The 24,100-nt window shown below is 36.0% G+C and overlaps 2 protein-coding genes across 2 annotated transcripts; both read left to right on the top strand.

Annotated features, from left to right (window-relative positions):
* Nucleotides 1–30: 30 nt before the first annotated feature.
* LOC134800181 (serine protease gd-like) lies at nucleotides 31–17,005 on the top strand. Its single transcript, XM_063772666.1, has 9 exons — nucleotides 31–319; nucleotides 10,860–11,016; nucleotides 11,852–12,022; nucleotides 12,612–12,924; nucleotides 13,759–13,964; nucleotides 14,909–15,070; nucleotides 15,680–15,795; nucleotides 16,217–16,367; nucleotides 16,752–17,005. Exons 1-9 carry the CDS (start codon nucleotides 107–109, stop codon nucleotides 16,961–16,963), a joined length of 1,701 nt encoding a protein of 566 aa, XP_063628736.1. The 5' UTR covers nucleotides 31–106; the 3' UTR covers nucleotides 16,964–17,005.
* Nucleotides 17,006–17,679: 674 nt separating this feature from the next.
* On the top strand, nucleotides 17,680–23,209 carry LOC134800214 (N-glycosylase/DNA lyase). Its single transcript, XM_063772711.1, has 6 exons — nucleotides 17,680–17,849; nucleotides 17,940–18,305; nucleotides 18,741–18,852; nucleotides 19,741–19,911; nucleotides 20,679–20,870; nucleotides 23,083–23,209. The coding sequence occupies exons 1-6, from the start codon at nucleotides 17,773–17,775 to the stop codon at nucleotides 23,161–23,163; spliced, it is 999 nt and encodes a 332-aa protein (XP_063628781.1). The 5' UTR covers nucleotides 17,680–17,772; the 3' UTR covers nucleotides 23,164–23,209.
* Nucleotides 23,210–24,100: the final 891 nt, after the last annotated feature.

The following is a 24,100-nucleotide window of genomic DNA, read 5'->3' on the forward strand; positions in this document are numbered from 1 at the left end:
TTGTTCAGAGTCAAGTCAGTGGCAATCCGCGGCGAGACTAGACCACACGCGTGATATGAGTCATTCAAAAATGAGTAACTTAATGAAATAAGACGATTCTGTGATAATGTGTCGTTTTCTTTATAGTGTTTTAATTGTCTTAGCTTGTACAAGTTACTTGCCAGTAATTAGTCAGTATGTGGACTCCCCGTGCCCAGGGACTTTTGAGTATCAAAGTGACGGTGATGGAGTGTACGGAGTGATACACCTGCAGCCCCATGGACCTGTGTCTAGCATACATGTTGTGGTTAATTTTACGATAGCAGCTAGACTTAATTCGGTAAGTTGCTAAAGCACATACAAATGTTATATTACATATATACCTATCCAAAACCTGTTAAAGGTACTACTCAATATTTCTAGAAAACCTAACCGAATGTTTAGTTCATTAAAACAACATACGTTGACTTTGTTTACTTAACAAAAATGACTAGGTGAGTTATCATAGTAACACTATAAAAATATTTATTTCGATAAAGTTTAGTTTCGATAAGTAGTCGACAAATTCGACACTCACTAACTTTGTAAACCTCTTTAGATATGTCAATCATATAAGCTCAATATATTAAATGTGGTAGCACTTATTCCGCAGATGAAAGTTTTGTTTTTTTAGGTTAAAACACAAAAGCATAGAACCTAAAAATCCTCCATCCATGGGAATTAGTTCTCGCCCAAACCCTATTTCTAGTAATAGTAGTAATAGTATAGGTAGTGACGGCTACATAATGAAAGGCATTATGATACGACTGTGGGTTTATGAAACAAACGAAATAAGTTTTATAAAAGGATCATGCGAGTGTTTTTTATGCCTCATTATGTACATTACATACACTGTTTTATCTACATACATAGGTATTATAAGCTCTCTATGATGTGTTCAGGAACCGAACCGCATGTTACAACTAGCGTTTCGGCATCGTTCCTCTGTCGCAGAACCCGCGGATATGAGGTGGCGTCTCCAAAATATCTTAATCGCTTATTTTACACTAAAGTTTTGCTATAGTTTCGATTTCGATCGAATAATACGTGCATCTCGAACACTCTCGACTAATATTAGAATAGAGGTCAAATCAAATCGGTTTGTTATTCAGAGTCAGAGTGGTTCCAAATGGGTGAATTGCAAAAAAAAACGTAGGTATAAGCATATATATAGTTACTAGATCGAGATCTTTAATTAGTCTTATGTTAATTAGGTAATTCCATTGTGTTATGAAATTTAACGAAGTAGTTAAATTGTATTGGATTGTATTTATTGTACTTAATTCATACACACTTATGTGTGTAGACATATATGTCTATAGCATACGCTAATACACTTTCATGCATATTTATAACGGTTTACCTTTATTTTGCCGTCAATTTTTCTGCAGATTTTCGTTTCACAGAAAACTTTTCAAGTAATTTCAAATCGCAAAATAATCTTTACATAGAATATTTACTTCAAATAATTTTAGTTCGGATTTATTTTCACCAAAAACTTAAAACATTAGTTTTGTTTCAAGAACAATTTGTTCATGTAATTTCATTTCACAGAATCATCGATCTGTAGAAAAGTCACTTCTTATAAATACGGTTCACCAAAATTTAATATACTTACAGAATAGTCATTTAGTCGAATTTTATTTATTTAGTCGTTAAATTAACGCAGTCTGCATCTCTGGAAGGAATTCGTTTCCGTTGGGGGTTTCCGTTCTAACCTAACCCACTTTTCTGGCAACAGTTCGTTTTCTTGGGGGTCGCAGTTCTAACCTAACCTAACCTAACCCACTTTTCTGGCAACAGTTCGTTTTTTTAGGGGTCGCAGTTTTAACCTAACCTAACCCACTTTTATGGAAAAAGTTCGTTTTTATGGGGGTCGCAGTTCTAACCTAACCTAACTCACTTTTTCTGGCAACAATTCGTTTTCTTGGGTGTCGCAGTTCTAACCTAACCTAACCCACTTTTCTGGCAACAGTTCGTTTTCTTGGGGGTCGCAGTTCTAACCTAACCTAACCCACTTTTCCAGCAAGGGTTCTTTTTCTTAGAGGTTGCAGCTCTAAAGTAACCTAAACTCCTTTTTTAGCAATTTCAATTAATACTACGAGTATGTGAAAGGTAATTTAGTAAAATAATAATTGTTGAAATTAATATTCTGTGAACTGTAGTGTCGCAGAAATAATATTCAATGAATAATAATAATAAGTCTTTGTTTTATTTAAAAATCTTTGAATAAATATTCTGAATTTTAATCAAGTTACAAAATATGTTTCTTTGAAATGAATAATCGAAAAAATAGAATTAGTTGTAACAAAAATGTGCGATTCGATTATTCTATGAATAATTTTCTGTATAACAAAATTCTGCAAACAATTTGACGGTAAAATAAGGGTACACCATTTATAACTTAAAAAAAACCGTCAAGTGCGAGTCGGACTCGCGTTCCAAGGGTTCCGTACATGACCCAATTTTTAACAATGCATTTTTTTTATGTGGAATGTTTTTATTTTGAAATGTTTTTACCCGTAGGGGTCGGATCAAAAATTAAGTAATTAAGTCCGACTCACGCTTGGCTTTCTTTATTACGAATTACGATACCGTACATCTTGTGTTCGGAATGTGGTAAAACTGGCTTTCTACATGTATATTTTTCTTATTTATGTATATGCATGGCCTGCGTATAGCATCAAAAAAACGAGACGCAGAACGAGATACAATGGATATCATGAAGTATAATCCGACTCGAAGGACAACTTTTGATGAAAGACGCGTTCTTACTTAACTCACAGCAACGCACTTACAACCTCTCTGGTGTTGCGGTGTCCATGGGCGGCGGTAATCGCTTACCATCAGGCGATCTGTCTGCTGGTTTGCCCCCTATATCATAAAAAAAATCAACTAAGGAAAAAATAAAATTATTTTATTAAGTATTTTGATTTATGTTTTAAGGATGACTCACGTTAGACCAGGCCGTGTCCGGGCCGGGTATTCCGGCGGCGCATCGTTTTCTATGGAAAGCGTCCCGTGATTGCCTGTCATGTAATTTGAAAAGTAAGCTCCGGAAGCTCCGGCCCGGACACGGCCCGGTCTAACGTGAGTCATCCTTTAAGTAGTCACACTACTAATATAAACTATACACTGCATACTTAATACGTCAGGGTGGATTTCATCACCAAAAATTTCACCATACAAAAAAATATTTTTTTTTAATGTTTAATTTAACACGATTCTAGCTGGGTAAAGTAATAGGGGGTTGTATATTGAGGATATTTATGGTATTTATATAATCATTTGTGGCTTATATTTGAAGTTATCGCTTTCGGAAAATAAAAACGCAAGATGGTGATGACAATCATGGTATGGTAATGACTCTTTTATAGACGGTAATGACACTGCATGTACGGTAATGACGATTTGGGAACTAATTTATATAATGTATTAAAAAAACAAAAACTTTTTTTAATTGTAAGGCTTTAGAACTTTAATAAACATTACAAATAACATGTTTTTGAACATAAGACTAGCTACATAAATTATTTTTAGAAAATTATAAAAAATACATTTTATTCATATAAATAAATATATAACAAGTATTTTTATTGTATAATTTTAAATAATTTATATTCCGAAATAGGCAATTTATGTATTCATTTATTTTTTTGGGTTTTTTCAATGTTAAATCATATTAACAATATTGTACTCTTATTATCAGTTTAAACCCGCATCTTCTTTTATCTACTGCATAATTTGGTATTTATATCATATTATAAAATTGCTGGCTTACCAGTGAGCTTAATTTTTTATGATATATTACTTTTCTTTTGATAATTTGATTCATTGCATAAGTTTGTATTTTTGTTGTTTTATAAATTAACTTTAAAAATAGCTATAATGATTTAAATCCATATATATATTGTTTAATAGCTAAACATTAATATATAATCAGTGTTTTATAAGTTGCAAGACCCCTACTTGTAATGCATGTCATAAGTTACAAAATGTTAGGTATTGGGTCCGGTGACTACCCAATGGTATAATTATTAATTGCTGTAATTATATACATCAATTAATATAATATTATCAAAAAACATAAGGCCATTACGATAGTGAGCCAGTACCGTAGCCTATGGTCGCTTAAAACTTAATATATGTTGCTTGTTTAAATACTTTGTTTTATCACGACTAACATGCAATTACAGACTCTAAGTTGCACGATTTACATTATTAGATAATAAAAAATAAACATTTGTATGTTCTAAGTTCTAAGTGACCTAAATTTTGCCTACTTCAGTCAAAATGTTATTTAAAACTAACCATCCTCTAGTGTGAAAAAAATAGTCATATCTTCTTCTACATTTATTCTACATTTATAAGGTAGACATTATATAGTGTTAGAAGACATAGAGAACGTTTTTCAAACATACAGCTTAATTTCATAATGAATTATAGCAAAATAACTAGAAAAGTTTCTGAGAACCGTCATCACCATACACATGAAATCATCACCGGTCGTCATTTTTTCCCGGTGATGATGGGTATGGTGTTGACGATTTGAGAGTTTCTTGCTTTTATTTCTAGAATACGAATAATAGTAGTTAATGTCTATGCTACACAATAAACTTCATGTAGTTTGCCATTCATTTCAATAATTATTTCTAATATAAAGATATAAAGATATAAAGATATTTTATTGAGTTAATAAAGGTGCTTAAACTACTTACATAACTTACATTGTATTATGGTACAAAACCAAATGGCAAGTAAGTGTCATCTGACCCCCGTACTAGTGTGAACTGTATCACGGTGGGTCAGGATTCACCGTCCTTACATTTTATTTTCAACACAGGTACCAATCCATTTATTTTATGCTTAGCAATTATAATATTACATATTTGTATTACAAGATAATAGAATCGTAATATTTAACATGACGACAAGGTAAACAAAAGATGAATAGCAAAACAATTTCTTAACATCTGGACTGCGGCCGTTGCCGGGCCGTATTAGACGTAAACAAGTAGTATATGCAAAAACTTAAGATAATTTGTTTTTTAGAACTTTATATTTAAGTTACATTGATAATGTTTAAAGCACGCGTACCTATAATGTGTGTGTGTGTATGTATGTGTATGTGTGTACGTATGTATGTGTGTGTGTGTGTGTGTGTGTGTGTGTGTGTATGTGTGTGTGCGTGTGTTACACTAAGTTTTTTAGTAATTTTTCGGTATTATCGTAATTAAGATTTTGTAAATAGCCTTGTAATGACTTTTTGAGTGTATGTAAATTTAGTGTTCGCAGTTTGATAACTTTGCTTATTTTATTGTATAACATGGGACCTATAATGTTAAAGAATTTTTTACAAAATTTAGTTTTGTGTGGTGGAATAGAGTAGACGAAGTCATCTCTCCTTCTAGAGGCAGAGAAGTCTGGAATATATTTATGCTGTTTTATAATTAGTTGTTTAATAAATAGTTGTCTTACCGTTAGTACTAAGGTGTCCTTATACAGGATGGTGGTTGGATAACAAAATTTATTAAATGTTATAACCTTAAGCACTGCACGTTGAGCCCTTTCGAGTGTAAGTATAGAAGTTTTTGATGCTCCACCCCAAGCAGTAATGCAATAAGTTGTCACAGATTGACAAAGAGCATAATAGATAGATATTAAAAGTTTCTTATCGCACACATGTCTGAGATTTTTGAATATAAATATTAATTTTCTAATTTTATTCGCAAGACTAGAGATGTGTTCACGCCAACAGAGATTTTTATCAACTAAAACTCCTAGGTACCTAATAGATGACGTTTCGGAGATAGATTGGCATGAGCAATTAGCTTCCCCTCGACAACAATGTATTTTAATTGATACGTTCGTGCATAGCGACTGCTTATTGTTCTTAATACTAAATGTTAGATATTTCGTTTTAGTGTAGTTAAGTGTAAGTAGATTATGCGAGAGCCACTCATGTACCAGATTAAAACCATTTTGGGCTAACTTATTAACCTCCTCCCAAGAGTCACCACAGAATAAGATAGCAGTATCATCTGCAAATGATATTATTTCGGCATTACCAATATTAAGGCGACATAGTTCATCAATATAGATAAGAAACAAGGTTGGGCCTAGGACACTGCCTTGCGGCACCCCATATTCGATATTGTCCTCTTTGCTATATAAGTCTCCAACTCTTACTGACTGCTTCCTATTTTGTAGATAGTTACTGAAGATATGCAGTGGCGTACCCCGTATGCCTATATTTTCCATTTTCTTAATAAGCAATGAGGCAGAAACTGTATCGAAAGCTTTTTTTATATCTAAAAATATTCCAATAGTTTTTTTATTATGATCAAGTTTATCAACAATATAATTAGTTAGTTGTAGTACCGCATCTTCCGTAGATTTGGATACTCTAAAGCCGTGTTGATTTTTGCTAAGTAGATTGTTTGTTTCGAGGTAATTTTTTAATCTTTTATTTATAATTTTTTCTAACACTTTCGACAATGTAGGTAAAAGGGATATGGGCCTATAATTTGAGATACAGTTTCTGTCTCCAGACTTGTATATAGGGATCACCACAGATTGTTTAAGATTATCAGGAAATGTACCTGTTTTTAAGCATAGATTACATATAATAGTTATAGGCAGGGCTAGAATATCTGCGGCCAGACTTAAGAAATATGTAGATATGCCATCCCACCCTACGGTCGAACTTGTTTTTAGGCTTCTTATGGTGCATTTTACTTCTAGCTCATCTGTGTCTAACATCACCATAGAATTGACCGGGGATACGTTTGAGACCATCTTTTTTATACGCTGCGTTTCTGATAATCCAGTTTTATTTATGATGTCACGAGCTAAGTGTTTCCCTACACTTGTAAAATATTCATTTGCATAATCAAGTGAGTCTTGAGGAGTCGCTTTAAGTGTAAGGATATGATTTTGTGGATCAGAAGTATCACAATTAGATTTTAGGTTGCTTATATTCTTTATAAGTCTCCACTGTTCCTTTAAGTTGTTACGGTGTTTGTTTATTTGTGATCTTTGATACTCTCTTTTTAATTTTTTAAGAATATTGTTGCATGTATTCCGGTATCTTTTATAGGTAGTAGAAACTATAGAGTTATTAGGATCCCTCTTAAGTTTTTGGTGTAGCCTATCTCGATTTCTTAGACATCTTATTAATCCAGGAGTGATCCAAGGTTTTATGTTAGTTTTCCTTCTTGAGATTTTAACATAAGTCGTATATTTTTGTATAGTCCTATTAACTAGATATAAGAATGTATTGGTTATTTTATTTACATCGGGTTCGGCGAGCACACTAACCCAGTCTATCTGCTTTAGCTCATAGATGACTGAGTGATAGTTAGTTTTCTTAAACGTACGTTGTTGGTATGACTTATGTGTCGTGAACTTAGATATAGCCAAAATGACTGAAGAGTGATCCGTGGTTGATGTATCACAAACGATTGTAATATTAGGAAGTACAGTTCTTATAATGCAGTGATCCAAACAGTTGTTACCACGTGTAGGAAGAGTATGTGAAGGAAGAAGTCCATGAGAAGCTAGCATATTTAGATAGTCCGCTGCTTTGGGGTCTAAGTTGTTATCTATTATATTTATATTTAAATCTCCTAGTAAAATTATATTTTTAAATTGTTTAAGGTTCGATAAGATGCTATCTAATGATGAAGTAAAATTGTCTGTATTCCTAAACGAGGGAGGTCTATAAATCGAAACAAATGCATATTCTACTCCAAGTGTTGAAACAAGGCAGTTTGCTTCTAAACATTCTAGAGGTTCAGAAGTTTTTAAGGGGATATCAGACTTAAAATAAACAACTATTCCATCATTTTGATTTATGTGTCGGTTACTTTTGACAGTATTATAGCCTTCCATGTTAGGTATGGAGGTATCCTCTGTAAGCCAACATTCTGTCAATACTATAATATCGAAAACCATTTCGAATCTTTTTATTAATACTTGCAAGTCATCAAAATTGCGATTAATGCTTCTGATATTCTGTGAAAGAATTTTTGTGTGTTCATTTAAATTTGCAAAAACACATTTACAGCATTCAGGAGAGTCCACTGCCACCGACTTGCCGATACTGACACTCGTGTCAATATCTTTCATTAAATCCTGTATATTAGCCATAGTCTATATATGTGTATATCGCGATTATACAAATTACAAAGATAGTCGGGGTACAGTCTTCTCTCATATACTGGAAATGGAAATTTTCAAACTTAGTGTAGTAAACGGAGAGTGTTATGTGCGAGTAATGTGTTCTGTGTATGCAATTGTTAAATAGGTTATTCTCTGTGAAGCGAATATTAGCATTATTTGTATATGGTATTATTAAGAATGTGTTAAGGACATTGTATGTACGCGTGCTTATGAACAAAGTAAACTTACAAGCTAGCATGGTAGATAGTCATTGGATTAAACCGTTTCCTTGAAGCTCCTCTATTTGCTTTGTTGTTTTTATCCAGATAGCTGACGATGCATCAGTTTTCTTAACAAAAACTCTGCCTTGTCCAGTCCAGCAGTGCTTGAAACCATGGTTTTTGCGCAGATCACGAGCGTAGTAGAATAGTTTTCGAGCTGCAGGTGTCAGAGACTCAGAAATGTATATCGGTTGCTTGTCTCCTTCGATATCAATGCAGTGTGTATTCAATTTGTCCTCTTGGTGCGAACTATTATAGTCTTTCAACGTTTTAATTAGGGATTTGACTTGCTGCGTGGTCTGATATTCAGCCACAATCAATTTGTTTTGCCCACTTTTAATACGTTTAACTTGTCGGATATAATCTGGACTAAATGGAACTTGTAAAGCACTATGTACCTTTGACAGCAGATCAGTTAGGTTTTCGCCCTTTGCTTCCGGAATGTTTCTAATTTCCAGCGTTGTTGCGCGTTGTGTTCTTTGCAGTTCCTCTACTTGGTTTTCAAGTTGATCTATTTTGTTTAAGGCTTCGTTATGCTCTGCGGATATTTTCTCAACTTTTTCATGTAAATTTTCATATAATAAGGTTGTGCGCTCAAGAAGTTTTTCTATCTTTGAATTTGTTTGAATTATTTGGGCATTTTGAGAACGCAGTTCATCAATGGCTTCATTAAATTTTGAGTTTTGGGCTTCACGGTCCGCCTTCACACTAGCCACCATATCTTGAATTTCTGCCCTCAAGGATGTTATGTCTTCAGTGTCGTGCCGTTGTTTTCGTTTCCTCGTAGCCACAAAGTTTAATGTGTCCGGTTCCTTCGACAAATCTGGTTGTGACGCTGATCGGTCTCCATCAGGTGAATCAGGCATGTTTGATGCGATGATTTTAAATATACTACGCTTGGCCGCACGTGCACTGATAAACGGGCAACGGAATGCAAAAGATGAGTAGTGAAATTGCAATCTTATTTCTTAGTCGATATCGTGTAATTTTAAGCAAATGCTAATATATTTTAATGATTTTACAACTAGACACAGACTGCTCAGTACGAGTTTCGGACGCTGAATGAAATATATCATTTGTAACTTTTTTAAACCAAAGCATAACGGTGATGATGCTCTGTTGTGACAAACTACGTTTTACAAATTTGTTCGTAATATTTCTCACGATTCAATGATGTGACTTTACAGTGAAATCATTTTTGGCATTCTATATTAAAGTGAAAAATAGGGCAAGGACCTTTAGCGGTATTTCGTTGTTCATACACGGAGATAAGCTCACATTGACATTACCATGACGGTGTTGACGAATATTCGTGACAAAATTTTAAATATTTTTAAATGTACTTTCTCGGTGAAGGAATTATTGCATATTTTCCCATGTGTTAAACAACAACATGGAAAAGATATAAGTAAAAGAAAAATTGCAATCGTACGATAGGTATGCTATAATTTTCACTGCAAACAATAAGGTTCAGATTTTTCCGGTAGACGGTGATGATTTTAGACACATAAAACATTTTATATAAAAAAAACTATTAAGTTATTGGAGATGGTAATTGAAGGAACATGAAGATAGTTCTTAAAAACATATAAAAAAGTTGCAACTCGCACAACCTACTAGTTTTTTTTATAAAGACCGAACCATAAGTTTTCGCAGGATTTTGAAATCCACCCGTCAACGTACGAATAATTATAAGTACTTAATCGTTTACACTATATGTCGTTCTATTATGTAGGCTCTAAATCAAATACAACTGGTTTCTAGTTTGTGTTGGTAATACCGTAAAATGGGGTGAGTAGGGATTGCGAGGAGAGTCGGGTTATGAATGGGGAGAGAAGGGATGACAGTGGGGTGAGATGGTTTTTAAAGGCTACTGCTACCTAAATAATGTATTCCTATTACAAATGGAGCTATAGTATAATATTCATAATAAAAAGAATCGATTCAACAACGTTTCAAAATCACCTTTTGTGTGAAATCCCATCTCACCCCAACTACGAGGGACTACGGGGTGAGGAGTGATTTTGTGTTTATCGTTAAAGTTATGAAGTGGAACTACCTAAAATCACAAAAAAACTAAAATACAAACGACCGGAACGTTTATTAATAAAATTAAGTTTGCATAAAACGTAAAAATAAAATGTTATCGAGGTTTTGAATGTCAGTTTTGTCCCTACTCACCCCATTTTACGGTAACGATATTTTTAGAGTTATTGGACTAAAAGTTAAAAAATAATTATATTTTTTGTACAATACACAGGTAGTTTATCTCTCATCCCGTAATTGAGATAAAATATATTAACGTAAGAAAATCCGGCATTATTCCCACTATACAGTCTATACATTACTCCAGCTACAGCGACCTCTTTGGAAAACTATATGTTTGCTTTATTTCAGAATTATCCAGGCCGCCTACAGCCAATTAAAACCTCAGGATCACAATTCGATCAAAATTCACCCATATACTACCGAGTAGATTTCCCCGTCACCACACCCTTACCGAAGCTGACCTACCTCATCGTCAACGGCAACGTTTTATGCTACGGTCGTGGAGGTATTGCCAATCAAGTTTAACCTATTATACATACACTGATTAATAACATTAATAAAGTACACAATTTATCACAACTCCAATAGATAACTAAACTATAAAACTTAAAAGCTAAATCTAAAAATAAATAATACTACTACTACTGCTGTGGCGCAACTTGCAAATTGGAAAACGACCCGAAGTGGATCTTGGCTTCCGATTCCAAAGACCGCCATGCTACTCTGTCCAACGCCGTTTCTGTCCAGTCGACGGCGCCGAGTTCGCTAAGGTCTTTCTGCACTTCGTCTCTCCAGCGGTACCTAAATAATATCAATCTTAAAATAAAAAATGTACTAAAAAATATCCCCCTGCAGCATTGCGCCGTAGATTCTGGCAGCATTTCTTCGATGTACCGCTAGACTAATTCTTTGAGCGAGGAAGCTGCCAGCTCTGTGGTCACCGGTGACCTCTGCTAACCTTTTCAGATAGTTCCTATTAAGGAGCGAATTTGATGCAGCTCAAGTTATGTAGAGAACGAAGAAGTGAGTCTTAAAGATTTGATTCAAGATTCAAGAAGGCTACTTTAAGATTCTACTGAGGCCTAACCTAACCCAAAATAGTAGAGGTGATGAATTGAAATTATTCAGACAAAATCGCCAATTCGAATTTTTAAGCACGTTTGCATTTGGATTAACGGCTCGGCCACAAAATTGCGCGACTCGCGACGGCGGCGGCGGCAACCATAGGTAGGAACGAAAGGTCCGATCGCTGTGTCTCGCTCCAACCTATGGTTGCTGCAGCCGCCGTTGCGAGTCGCGCAATGTCGTGGCCGAGCCGTAACAGTAAAATATTTTTCCAGATGTGGCCCGGCCGGATTTATACGTGTCCACAATCAGTCTACAGCACAAACTGAATTTACGAGGGGGAGGACCGGGAAACCAGGGCTCTATCAAACTCATCTCTTCATCACCGGACGCTGACGTGTTCGCACTTGACGTGGATGGTGATCGTACCGGCACTTGGAATGACGGTAAGGATTAGTCATACCATACGTTATACGCAACTAAGCATTGGTACGACATACAGGTAATCTGTAGCATTCTGTAGTTCGTTTTTTTAGCATTAGAAAAAAGGTAAACAATCTTGATGTGTCTTTTAATTGAAAAACACGTTTTAAAAATAAGTATGTAAAAATTATGAATTGAATACGATCATTTATATTCTTCTGCTTTGATAAGTAATAGTTACTGATTTTTAAAAGGCGTTTTTCAATTAAAAGACATGTCAAGATCGCTTACCTTCTTTCTAATGCTAAAAAAAACTAACTATAATCACATCTCTGTACCCTTAGGTCACTTATTCACATCCGGTTCGAAGGACCATGATCAATTGCTAGATTTCTTTATATTCGTTTTCATTAAAAGCGTTTTACTTTATGCAGTTGCAGAGGTTCCTTATCCTAACTTAACTTAGCAGGGACTACACGCAGTGTTCAGGCCCGAGAGGTCACGTAGTGTAATAAACTTCTTCATTTCATAATATTAATCGGCGCTGATTACAACTTCGTACCGTTACGCAATATTAATAATTTGTTTATTAAAGTGAAATGTCTATTCCAGGAATACAACGTCCACAAAAACAGCGTCCACGGCCTGCTCCGCGACCACCACCACCACAAGATGAGTATTATCTATTAGAATTACCACTCCACACCACATCTACTAGAAGACCGACTCCTCCGCCACGACCGGACGAGTACTATCTATTAGAAGTACCACTCCACACCACAACTACTCGAAGACCGACATCGACAACTTCTACGCCACCACCACCAGCAACAGACGAGGACTATCTATTAGAATTACCACACCACTCCACAACTACTCGAAGACCGATATCGATAACTCCTCCGCCGCCACCTGAATCTATTCAGTAAGTTGAATCAGTTATGCCTGCACTTAAGTAGTAATAGTCTTTAGAATATTTTTGTATCAGGATAATGTGATTTATATATGTAAGTAGGTATTTAGAAATCCAAAACAGTTTGTATCATTCTATTTTTTTTGTTATTATGTAAATTACTTTGAATGGCTCATGTTTTATTATGGTAAGATTCCATTCCGAAGGTCAACGATGAAATAGTTATTTGTTTTCAAGCAAGCGAAAGATTCCAAAATTAAAGAGGGTTTCAAGGCACGAGGGTTAAACAAACTTTGCTCCCGAGTGAAACACAACATTTTTCATCACACCAACACGAGGAAAATATCTCTTCTCTATTATTCCTTTTCTCTATCCTTATTTCTGTAAATTTCCTTTCCTTTTCATCCTTGGTGGTGATGTGGCCCTTTCGGCCACGACACCAATCCTTTCACAAATGAAAGTTATTTAAATTATTTAAATTTATCATTCAAAACCATATACTAAAATGTCAGTTCTATCAGCAAACATATTAAGAAAACCACTCAAAAGTTGCATCAAATTACTTTGCCACACAGTTATTGAAGAATAAAGAAAGGTGGTGTGGTAAAAAAACAAAACTTGCCCACTTACGTTCAGGCCTCTTCGGCCCATAGTGGCTTCTGCTAAACCTAGGTACTTGAATAATCTTCTAATACCCGTTTGATTAAGCATTGCCCGCGCGGGCTTATTTATCCTTATTATATCTAATTTAAATTAATTTAATTATTTAAACCCTGTGTCATATTAACTACTTACACATATCTGAATAAAAACAAATCAAATTTAAATCCGAATATTCTTTTCCAGCCCACGAATGCCTTCACGAATCCCCTCCTTCAGCTCTGAGTGCGGCGTGGTTGCGGGAGGCAACGAGCATGTGCCCCTCATCTTCCACGGCACTGACTACACGCGAGGGGACTGGCCGTGGCTGGTCGCCATTTATAAGAGAAAGGATGGCAGCCTCACGTTTGCCTGCTCCGGGACGCTGGTGTCCGATCGGCATGTAGTGTCTGGTCAGTCGAATACTCGAGTAACATAGATTTATTTTATTAAATAGTCTTGATATTAGCACATTTATAGGTAGCAAATATGCTAACGAGCGGTCTGATAGTCATCTCAATGCAATATGACGAGTTGGCAACTTTTGTGGCAGACCGGTTTTCCTACAAAAAGTGCCCGGTGCCAAGTAGATGCAATAAGCGCTAGTGGATCAAAAATGTATTGCCGACGTTTGAGCTTCAGGAAGCGCTCCTTGGAGCCCTAGCTGTCATAAACAAACTCCGAAATATTTTGATTGATTAAATTTAAATTAAGGTGAAGTTATAAACTAAACTAACTAAACTAAAGGCGAATTTAGGTAGGTATGTAATTTTGCCAGCCCTGGTTTTCAATCGATAACTCCAATGATAAAGGGATATGATCATAAAAAATACGATGCCCGTTTGCTTTGGTATCCGTTCAGTGTCCCCTTTATTAACTTTATGACATGACTAGCCTCTGCACGTGACTTTATCTGCATGGGATGATGATGATATTAGTGATTGAGAAAAACTATCCTATGTCCTTTTCCGGGCCTCAAACTATCTCCATACTAAGTTTCATCTAATCTAAATCGGTTCAGTGGTTTAAGCGTGAAGAGGTAACAAACAGACAGACAGAGAGAGTTACTTTCGCATTTATAATATTGGTAGGGATTCATATAATCGCGGTGTTTAAAAACATCGATAACTTGTTTGTGTATTCTATTTGTTTCCTTAGATAATCATTAAGATTCTGTGTCTCCTCACGTTTTTCCAAGTATCAACAGCTAATAATACGCGTGACTCAATCACAACATTATGAATAGTATATTCATTGTTTATTCTATCGACGTTGTAATATTCCAAAGTATAATAATTATGTTAGGACAAGCACATTTAATTGTTTGGAATTTTGTTAGATTTTTTCTTTATTTCAGCTGCCCATTGCCTGCAGCAAAGAAGTACGCTGACCTCGATTAGGGATATCGTAGTCAAAGTGGGCGTGTATAACTTGGAGGACTGGGGTGACGATATCACTGTCACCAGGACTTTAGAATCTGCCATCATTCATGAAGAGTTCAATTCTACGACGTATTCAAGTAAGTTCTACAAGAAATTATTTTTAGAGTACGCGCTGTGGTCGGCCCATAACCTATCAAAGCAAGTATTCCTCGAACATTATTAGTGAAAACTATTAAAGATGTCGGAATTACAATCTAGTAAAAGTCAGTATAAACAATGGCCCGATTTAACAGTTTTCTTTGTTCTATCAAGTGCCTTTGCTACTGGGCAAAATGTCGTCAACTTATTTTATTTCATTTCACCCATTTATTTATTTATTTATAAGTAACAACTGTTTTGCGCCAATTACACTTGTACAATTGGCTACTTTCCTACTAGTGAAATCAGCTTCTTTTTTAGAACTGTCAAAACGATTTTCTAATATGGAATTTATATGAAAACGTGTGTAGTGACGTCACAGTCAACTCACCTACTTTTTATTCCATCCGATTTATTAAATAGAAATTGTGTTTAAAAACAACTGCTATCTATATTTTTCTAATAATGATCTGGTGTTTTATTTGAGGCACGGTGTGAAATAATTCATTTTAAGTACAGGAAAGTACCCAATACCCAAATGCAATCACTATAGAGTCACAGAAACACCAGAAAACTATATGCAAATGAATTGTTTTGTTTCTTCACAGATGACCTCCTTGTTCTAACTTTTGATAAAAGCGTAGAGTTCAACAACAACATCAGGCCGGCGTGTCTTTGGAACGGAAATAACGATCTCAACAGGATAGTGGGAGCTTCAGGGGTGGTATGTTCATATGTGACGTTTTCAATCACAAGGTACCACATTGTCGGTTGTCGATAAGGTTTAATTCAAATTGAAGCCATATGGAAATAGTGCCTTACTGACAACATGCTGACAACCGACAATAAGTAGTTACCTACCCTTTTGATTGAGACTAGCATATATACTCGTATATCCTAGCTCCTTGTATATTTTTTGATACTTGTTCCTTCCTAACCATTCCTGACTGCCGCTTCATCCGGGACTTCGCGAAGGAGTATACCTACCCGACTTCCTCCTCTACTCTCATACTTTCCACTCTACTGCATTTCCAACTTTACTTTCTAGAGGATTATATTCCACCGTTTAATTATTTAGCATCTACTTCTAATATAAAGAATATTAATATATGAAACGGTCGTGTCGATTTGTCGTTTTTTTATAGGTAGCTGGTTGGGGGGCCAGCGAACTAGGCCCAAGCAGCAAAGGCAAAGGTGAGCCCCGCATGGTGCGGATACCCATCGTCACCACCAGCATGTGTCGGGCCAGCAGGCCCGACTTCCACGTGTTTACGAGTGACCACACGTTCTGCGGAGGTGGGTTCTTATAACGTATAGTTGGTCAAGCAGATCAGTAGAAAAAGGCAGCAAATTTAAAAACGTAGGAGCGAAGGGATATCGGCCCATAGAAAATTTTAATTTCGCGCCTTTTTCTACTGACAAGATTTGCTTGACCAACTATATATAAAATTAAAAGACAAAATTAAAAAAAAAATTGAAGTCCGTCATGAAGACATGAACCTAGCGGTAGGGTCTGTGCGGAAAGAGAAGAGTCGTAGAATGTATGGGCTCCCCTACATTTCATGACTCTTTTGTTTCCGCACAGACTCTAAGGGCCGCTTGCACCATTCACTAACCCGGGGTTAACCGGTTAAACCTGGAGTTACCATGGTTACCAGTACAATTATTTATTTGTTACAGGTGATCGTAATGGCGCTGGTCCCTGTTTAGGGGACTCCGGCGGAGGGTTATATATTCTGGACGGAGGTCGCTGGCGTCTCCGCGGCGTAGTCTCACTGTCGCTCCGACCAGAAAACGGGGAATCTACATGCAACCTCAACGAATACGTCATTTTCACTGATGCAGCGAAGTTTATAGATTGGATTATAAATGTCATAAGCAATAAATTTTAATAGTGATTTTGAAACTGACTGTTAGCAATAGAAAATAATTAGTGTTTAAGTCACTTTTCAAGTTTTCAGGTAATAAAATCGTCTTATTTTCCTAAATTGTTTTATTTTCGATTATTAAACGTATTGCATATAAAATCTAGAACTCGCGGTCCATGTCCCAATTCTTTAAGAAAAAGAGGCAGCGCAAGGGCATCTTTTTTATTAAAATCGTATTACCAGTATCAGCAGTTCATATACGCAGGGATCGGAACCGGTTTTTTGCAAAAACTTCGAAATAACCATATTTTTCGAATTATTTTATACTCGAAATGTAGGACTCGGTTGTGTATTTAGGTAACGGCTTCGTATTGTTAAATTGCCCAATTAGAAATGAAATAATTAACAAAGAACGAAAAAATACCGTTTTCGTTCCAAAACAAAAAATACCGGTATCCGATCCCTGCATAATATACGAGTATAGTATCTTACTAGTTTGTGCACATGACCAAATGACACACATCGTTGTTCTAGTTACATAAATTGATTATGATAAATCGTAGCGTTTATAAATCCCTTAAAGACAGAGATTTGAGACAAAAACGCTCTAACCACTTGGGCACATGTGTCAGGGCCTTTAATTAAGTATTGCTAGCCTAAAATAATTTGAAAGCTGTAAGTTTGACAGACACTAGTGACACTGACAGTGACATTTGACATAAAATCAACCGAATAACCGAATGAACAATTCAACATATTTACGCGCCGTTTCAGGGCTATTATTGTTTTTAAATGAAATACCTGAATTTAGTAAGTAATAATTATTAAACAAAATGTCTTGGAACCTAATTAAGTGTAAACATCGAGAGGTTCAATTGATCGGAACTCTTAATGGAGGACAAAGCTTCAGGTAAAAGGATATCAGCAATATCAGTTAAATGTAGTTTAACCTGATGAAATACTGTTTTTTTACTAAATTATGTAAATTATCTTGTTGTAGATGGACATATAATCAAGAAAATGATCAATGGATCGGGATTTTCTCGAAGACAGTGTGGAAACTGCGTCAAAAAGATGATTGCTTACATTACCAAGTCATAGGTTCTTTGTTGAATAAATCTACTAAAAATAAAGCAAAACAAGTTAATAACAAAGCGGAAGTAAATGAAAACGGGTTATTTACGAGTTTGCTCGAGAAATATTTTCGCTTGGAAGTGGATTTGGGTAGTTATTACAAGAAATGGTCAGAAAGCGATGAGTTGTTTAAAACGGCAGGGCAGCAGTTCTACGGTATCAGGATGCTGGCGCAGGAGCCTGTCGAGAACCTGTTCTCGTTTATTTGCAGCCAGAATAATCACATATCAAGGTAAGTACTAGTAAAGCACTTTAAGATACTCTTTATACCTTAAAGTGCTTTAATTTTGGTGATGTGGTTTACAATTACCATACAAACTGGAGCAAATCATATTTATTGGCATTATTGTGAGCTGTTTGGCCTCTTACTGATTCTAGGTTGATAGGTTAAGACTATACAATTTTGTTATTAAAAAAAGTCCATACATTACACTAAACAACCAAAAACGGGAGAGATATGGGAAGTGTTAAGAATGCAAACAGAAAGCTGTAAATATGCGTACCTGCCTTTATTCATATTTCATTATTTTTACAATGAAATATTAAAATTAAAGTCAGAGAAATATTTTGTAATTTGTTTAATTTTGCTATAGACATTTTAGTGCAGAAAGATAAGATTGCACACACACAAGATTTGTTTAACCAATGGTTGTGTCTATTATTTCAGGATATCAAGCATGGTTGAAAAGTTATGCTCTAACTATGGAGAAGAAATCTGCACCCATGAAGGCACCACATACTATGCTTTTCCTGAAGTTGAAAAGCTGTGTGAGCCAAAGGTAACTTAAAAGCCATCTGTTTAATTAATCAAAATCACTGCTCGCCCTTAGAGTTGGTCAAACACATATAGTTTTTCTAAGATAGCTTATACTCGAGTAATTAGGACAGGTAGTAATACTATGACAGGGTAGTGTAGGGGTCCAGGGTGTTAGCCGCGATAGCTGAAAACTCCCATTTGAATGCAGCCTCTGCAATTGGAGGGCTTAGAAGTGAAAATAATAAAACAACAGTGAAAAGCATTAAAGTTAAATTAAAGGATCAAGGATTTGTAGCAACATAGGAACCACATTTTAACTTGCTCAGTAAACTTTGTTTTAGTTTTCATGGCTTTGGCTAGTGTCATAATTGTGATGTTCACAGTGCTATGTGTAATGTTTGAAAGTAAAGAATCTACATACTTAGCAGTAAAAATATACATACACCTTGTCTCTGTTAATAATCCCATTTCATTTTATTGAGAGTCCAACCTAATCAGCAAGGCTCTGCTGTATATAGGGTGGACAAAAAATAAGTGCATTCCCGTTGCCAGGGAGGCTTTGGGATTGAACTGAGCGACTTTTACTATGGGACCAACCCCGAAATCGCAAAAAAAAATTGTCTGGTCCATTTTCTATGCGAGGGTAAATTTTTTTTCGCGATTTCGAGGATGGACCAATAGTAAAAGTTACTCAGTATAATCGCAATGGTATCCCAAAGGGAATGCACTTATTTATTGGCCACCCTGTATAGAAATATGTATGTTGCAAATAAGGTGAGATGGAGTAACAAGGTTTTTTTTTCTTGGGGCCACACAAACACCATTCCAAACATATAGTTCTTTTGTGCCTGTTCATCTTGACCCCATCTCACCTTTTAACACTTATGAATTATTCACCTTTTTATTAAAGATGGAATCTCAGCTACGTGAGCTTGGGTTTGGCTACAGAGCCAAATTTATCCAAAAGTCGGCAGCGCAGATTGTGGAGTGGGGGGGAGAGGAATGGTTCAAGTCCCTCCAAGAGATGAAGTACAAGGATGCCAAGAGTGAGCTCATGAAGCTGCACGGAATAGGACCTAAGGTATATAATGTGAAGTTCATGTTTTAAACACAAAATTTCACGAGAATCAAGTTGAGAAATGCGTTTTGTAGAGAGAAAAGCCACATATGAAGGCAGCCCCAAATTGAGACGGGGACTTTGGCTCACGCACAGTCAATTTATATAGATTTGTATTGTGAAAAGTTTATTTTGCTTTCCCAAGCCCTACTAACTGTATGAAGCTTCTTAAACCAATGGTTTAATAGAGAGATAGTAAATAGAAATGTGGGGTTCACGAGTAAGTGATTTAAATGAACTATATCTTTTGATTGAACTCGCTTAATTCCTCTTCAACTCACTGATGATTTAACTCGCTCAGTCGCTCATCTATCTCAGTGTTCCTTGCGCGCTCTTTCCCACTCATGATTCAAATGAGCTGGCCGAGCGTGGCGAGCGACTGAGACGATACGAATAGGTTTCGGAGCGGTTCGGAAGAATTCGGAGGGTGTCGGGAAAACATGGCGGGATCGTATCACGTGATTAGCCGCCATCTTGGTCGCACTTACGGCTGTGTGTATTTGATTGATTGACATTTCCCTCTACTCACTCTTGAACAATATAGTCTACAGATCCACTGAGCGAAGTGAGCGAAATGAGTGATATATCACCGCGAGCGAAAGATATGAATCAATCTTTTCAACTCAGTGAAGCGTTTTGCGCTTCTTTATAGTAAAGGTACTATGAAATAGTGTGTGTATGTATATACATTTGATGGCATCTCAAAGTGCATTTATGTTTCATTTATTTAGGTGGCCGACTGCATCTGCCTTATGTCCCTCCACCACCTGGAAGCCCTGCCGGTGGACACGCACGTGTACCAGATCGCGACGCACTACCTCCCTCACCTGCGCGGCCGGAAGTCCGTCACCGACAAGATGTACGCGGAGATCGGCGATCACTTCCGGAACCTGTATGGAGACTTGGCCGGCTGGGCGCATACTGTGAGTTTTCACTTGTTTTTACTCTGTATCTTTAGGTAGAGTAAACAAAATCTACCCTCAAATGACTTCTTAAGCCAGTTGAGGGTAGATGAAAACATTACATGATCAAATAATGTAGGTTAAAGTCAGGTCGTTCATTGACTGACCCAGGCGGTATCGTGTTTTCGTCGGTTAACCAATAAATGTTATAACTACCCGAAAATGTACAAATTGTTTGTTTACTTTTATTTAAGTACCTAAAGATACAGACTATAGGTTCTGCGCGAAAATTTATCCGCGTAGAGTTTGAATTACCATTTTTTTTCTTTTTACGTAAGATTTTATATCTTATTAATAAATATGAAATTTAATAATATCAAAACACGTCCTTAATGTCTTGTGATGATATTCATAAACGCACTACAAGCCCTAAACTAGCTATACTGAAAATCGTAATTAGATTCCAAAAAAAGTAAGACATTGTTGCCACTGCAATCATTTGTTTGTAAAATAGTAAATTCCGTTTTATAAATAAACACGCTAAGATAATTTATTTATTGGTAATTTTACTCCTACGATTAAAAAAAGTACTTTTATTTACTTATTTTAACATAAATACAAGACGCGCTAGTAAAAAGTGGCAACATTGTCTTACTTTTTTTGGAATCTAATTACGATTTTCAATTTAATAATCGTTTGTCTTAATCTGTAGTTTTGACTAATGGTGCAGAGGTATGGATATAACATTATATAACATTGTGTGACAGGGAGAACATAATAAAACACTATCACGTTGTACCTGTCACACGATGTTATATAACAGTCAGCGTGTGAGCACCATAATGTACTTGCAAGAAAGGGATATATATTTGTCGCCCTAGGCCCCAGGCCCTGTAGCCGCCCCTTTCTCAGCACCATCATATTGACTACATTTTGAGTTATTTCTTGTTATCATCAGCGAATTTTTGTCACAATTTGCCGGCCCTAAATATCTTGCCGCTCTAGGCCCGGCCCTACTGGGCCTCAGGGCAAATCCGTCACTGAATGGGCCTCATTGGCTTGTAAACTTTTATGAATATAGGGTTTCGTTTTTTATACCCGTTCGTTTTTATGGCAAACCTTCAGGCGGCCTCAGGTACCATCGGCCACACTGTTAACTATCCATCGGTACCTTATGTCTTTTGTAATAAGGTCCACCGACACTTAAGAATGTTGCTGTTTGTACATTTTTATATGCCCGTATGATGACAATAAGCTATAGGCAATCACTAATCACATATGCTAATGAGCTAAAGTCTACCGATTTCAAGCGTTGAACAAATGAACCGCACTGGAAAGTGCCCACTTACGAGTACATCGTATATTTAAGAGCTCTTTTCTGTGGAGCAATTCCCATGTATGTCGGTCGTCCGTCTTCTCGCCTGTAGGCCTAGCACATGATTGGCGCGACAGTATCTCGGGGTGAGATAGACTACCTGTCTTTTTCTATGCTAATGAAAGAGGGACGGGTAGTCTATCTCTCTGCGAGATACTGTCGCGCTACATGTGCTAGCCCGGCTGATACGAAACGACGTTGAGAACTCAAAGTAAACATAACATTTGGTCCTTCGAACCGGATCGTATCAAATCAAAGCAGTCTCGGAAATGTTTTTAAATACAAGGTAAACCGTTTAAACTTCTGTAATATGTAAGTAGTACTTATACTCCCTTACATGTGGTACTCTGTAACACGTAGAATTGCTAGTAAAAAGTAATCAATACTAGTAGTACCTATAAGGGTGAGTGTGGTATTTCGGTGGTTCTGTGGGAATCTTCCTTATCCTACACAGAAACACAGAACAAGGTCACACAACACAAAACTGTGTCGCTCAAATAATTGTTATAGTTGGTCAAGCAGATCTTGTCAGTAGAAAAAGGCGGCAAATTTGAAAAATGTAGGCGAGAAGGGATATCATATCATAGAAACTTTGAATTTCGCGCCTTTTTCTACTGATGAGATTTGCTTGACCATCTATATTATATCATGTATGTTAGTTTGAAAAATATGTATCTATGGGCCTTATTTGCTTAAAAATAAATGACTTTTGATACTTGAGTACCTAGTAAAAAACTGCAATGCAACCTATAAAGACCTAGCTAGATGTTCCATGGCGGATAACACCATTGTTTTGATATTTGGCTGAATAAAGACTTGTCGAGGACAACTTATTTGTATATGTTTTATTTATTGCAGGTACTGTTTTGTGCAGATCTAAAGAAGTTTCAACAAAATGGCGACGATGAGTGTGTCAAACCGAAGAAGAGGAAAAAATGATCTGTAATAATCAATAATATTAACAAATAAAAGAGTTGTAAGATGATTAATACTTTTATTTAATACTTTAGTTCATCAGTATTGTGATTACATAAAAAATAAAAAAGTATAAAAAAATACCTTAAAATACATTGGTGTATATTTATTATCTCTATCAGTATTGAATGCACATTCGCAACGCGTTAAATGCATTTTTAATTTACTAAATATTTTGATAACTGCATGGTGAGATCCAAGATACAATGGATTTCAAAACTACCAAATGTACCCTACAGACTACGGATAGCACCCCTCGATTGGGGATAGGATTTTTGATAGCATATCTGTGGTACAGTCCGCTGCAGAGAAAAGGTACCCCCTCTGCATAGAAGTTTGTAAGCTAATAGTATTGCTCACTGTAGCCTTCAAGTAAACATTTGAGGTGACTATTGTCACGAGTTTGTATTAAAATAGTTTAGCAATTGTTTTGTGTGTTGTCCAAAACACGAAAGATAGAATTTTACGATTTCTAATCTTTATGACAGTTGCCTCTTTGACAAATAGACCGAAGATTAATAAATTTGTCTTCATTAAATATTTCGTTCAGGATTTTTATTGAAGTGAAAACTTCTTTAGCGGCGCTGTGCACTTTTTGTGATGGGGAAAAAATTTTAAACTCGCGAGAGCGTAAGACGTAGGACACGTGACCTGATCGAAAAACTGTTACAATGTCATTGAGTTTTCACTTCTGCCGGCACTCCCGGAGTGCAACCCGTTGTTTTATATTATTTGTTACTCTTATAAGTAAGTCGGTGTCTAAGTAATAAGTATAACCTAAACTTATAACACAACCTGGAATGGTCATAAACGAATATCTTTTTGAAAGACCAATTATGTAATATCACAATTTTAAACAGGAAGATAATGTAGCTTAATTTCTATGAGATTTTTAACAACA

The sequence above is a fragment of the Cydia splendana genome, chromosome 19 (assembly GCF_910591565.1).
Source record: "Cydia splendana chromosome 19, ilCydSple1.2, whole genome shotgun sequence".
Classification (NCBI taxonomy): Eukaryota; Metazoa; Arthropoda; class Insecta; order Lepidoptera; family Tortricidae; genus Cydia; species Cydia splendana.

Excerpts from the sequence above, each read along its gene's own strand:
- LOC134800214 (XM_063772711.1), top strand. The coding sequence starts at position 17,773 with ATGTCTTGGAACCTAATTAAGTGTAAACATCGAGAGGTTCAATTGATC. Across the intron at positions 18,306-18,740 it reads CAGAATAATCACATATCAAG|GATATCAAGCATGGTTGAAA; the intron begins GTAAGTACTAGT and ends CTATTATTTCAG. Across the intron at positions 18,853-19,740 it reads AAAAGCTGTGTGAGCCAAAG|ATGGAATCTCAGCTACGTGA; the intron begins GTAACTTAAAAG and ends TTTTTATTAAAG.
- LOC134800181 (XM_063772666.1), top strand. The coding sequence starts at position 107 with ATGTGTCGTTTTCTTTATAGTGTTTTAATTGTCTTAGCTTGTACAAGT. Across the intron at positions 320-10,859 it reads TAGCAGCTAGACTTAATTCG|AATTATCCAGGCCGCCTACA; the intron begins GTAAGTTGCTAA and ends GCTTTATTTCAG. Across the intron at positions 13,965-14,908 it reads CGATCGGCATGTAGTGTCTG|CTGCCCATTGCCTGCAGCAA; the intron begins GTCAGTCGAATA and ends TCTTTATTTCAG.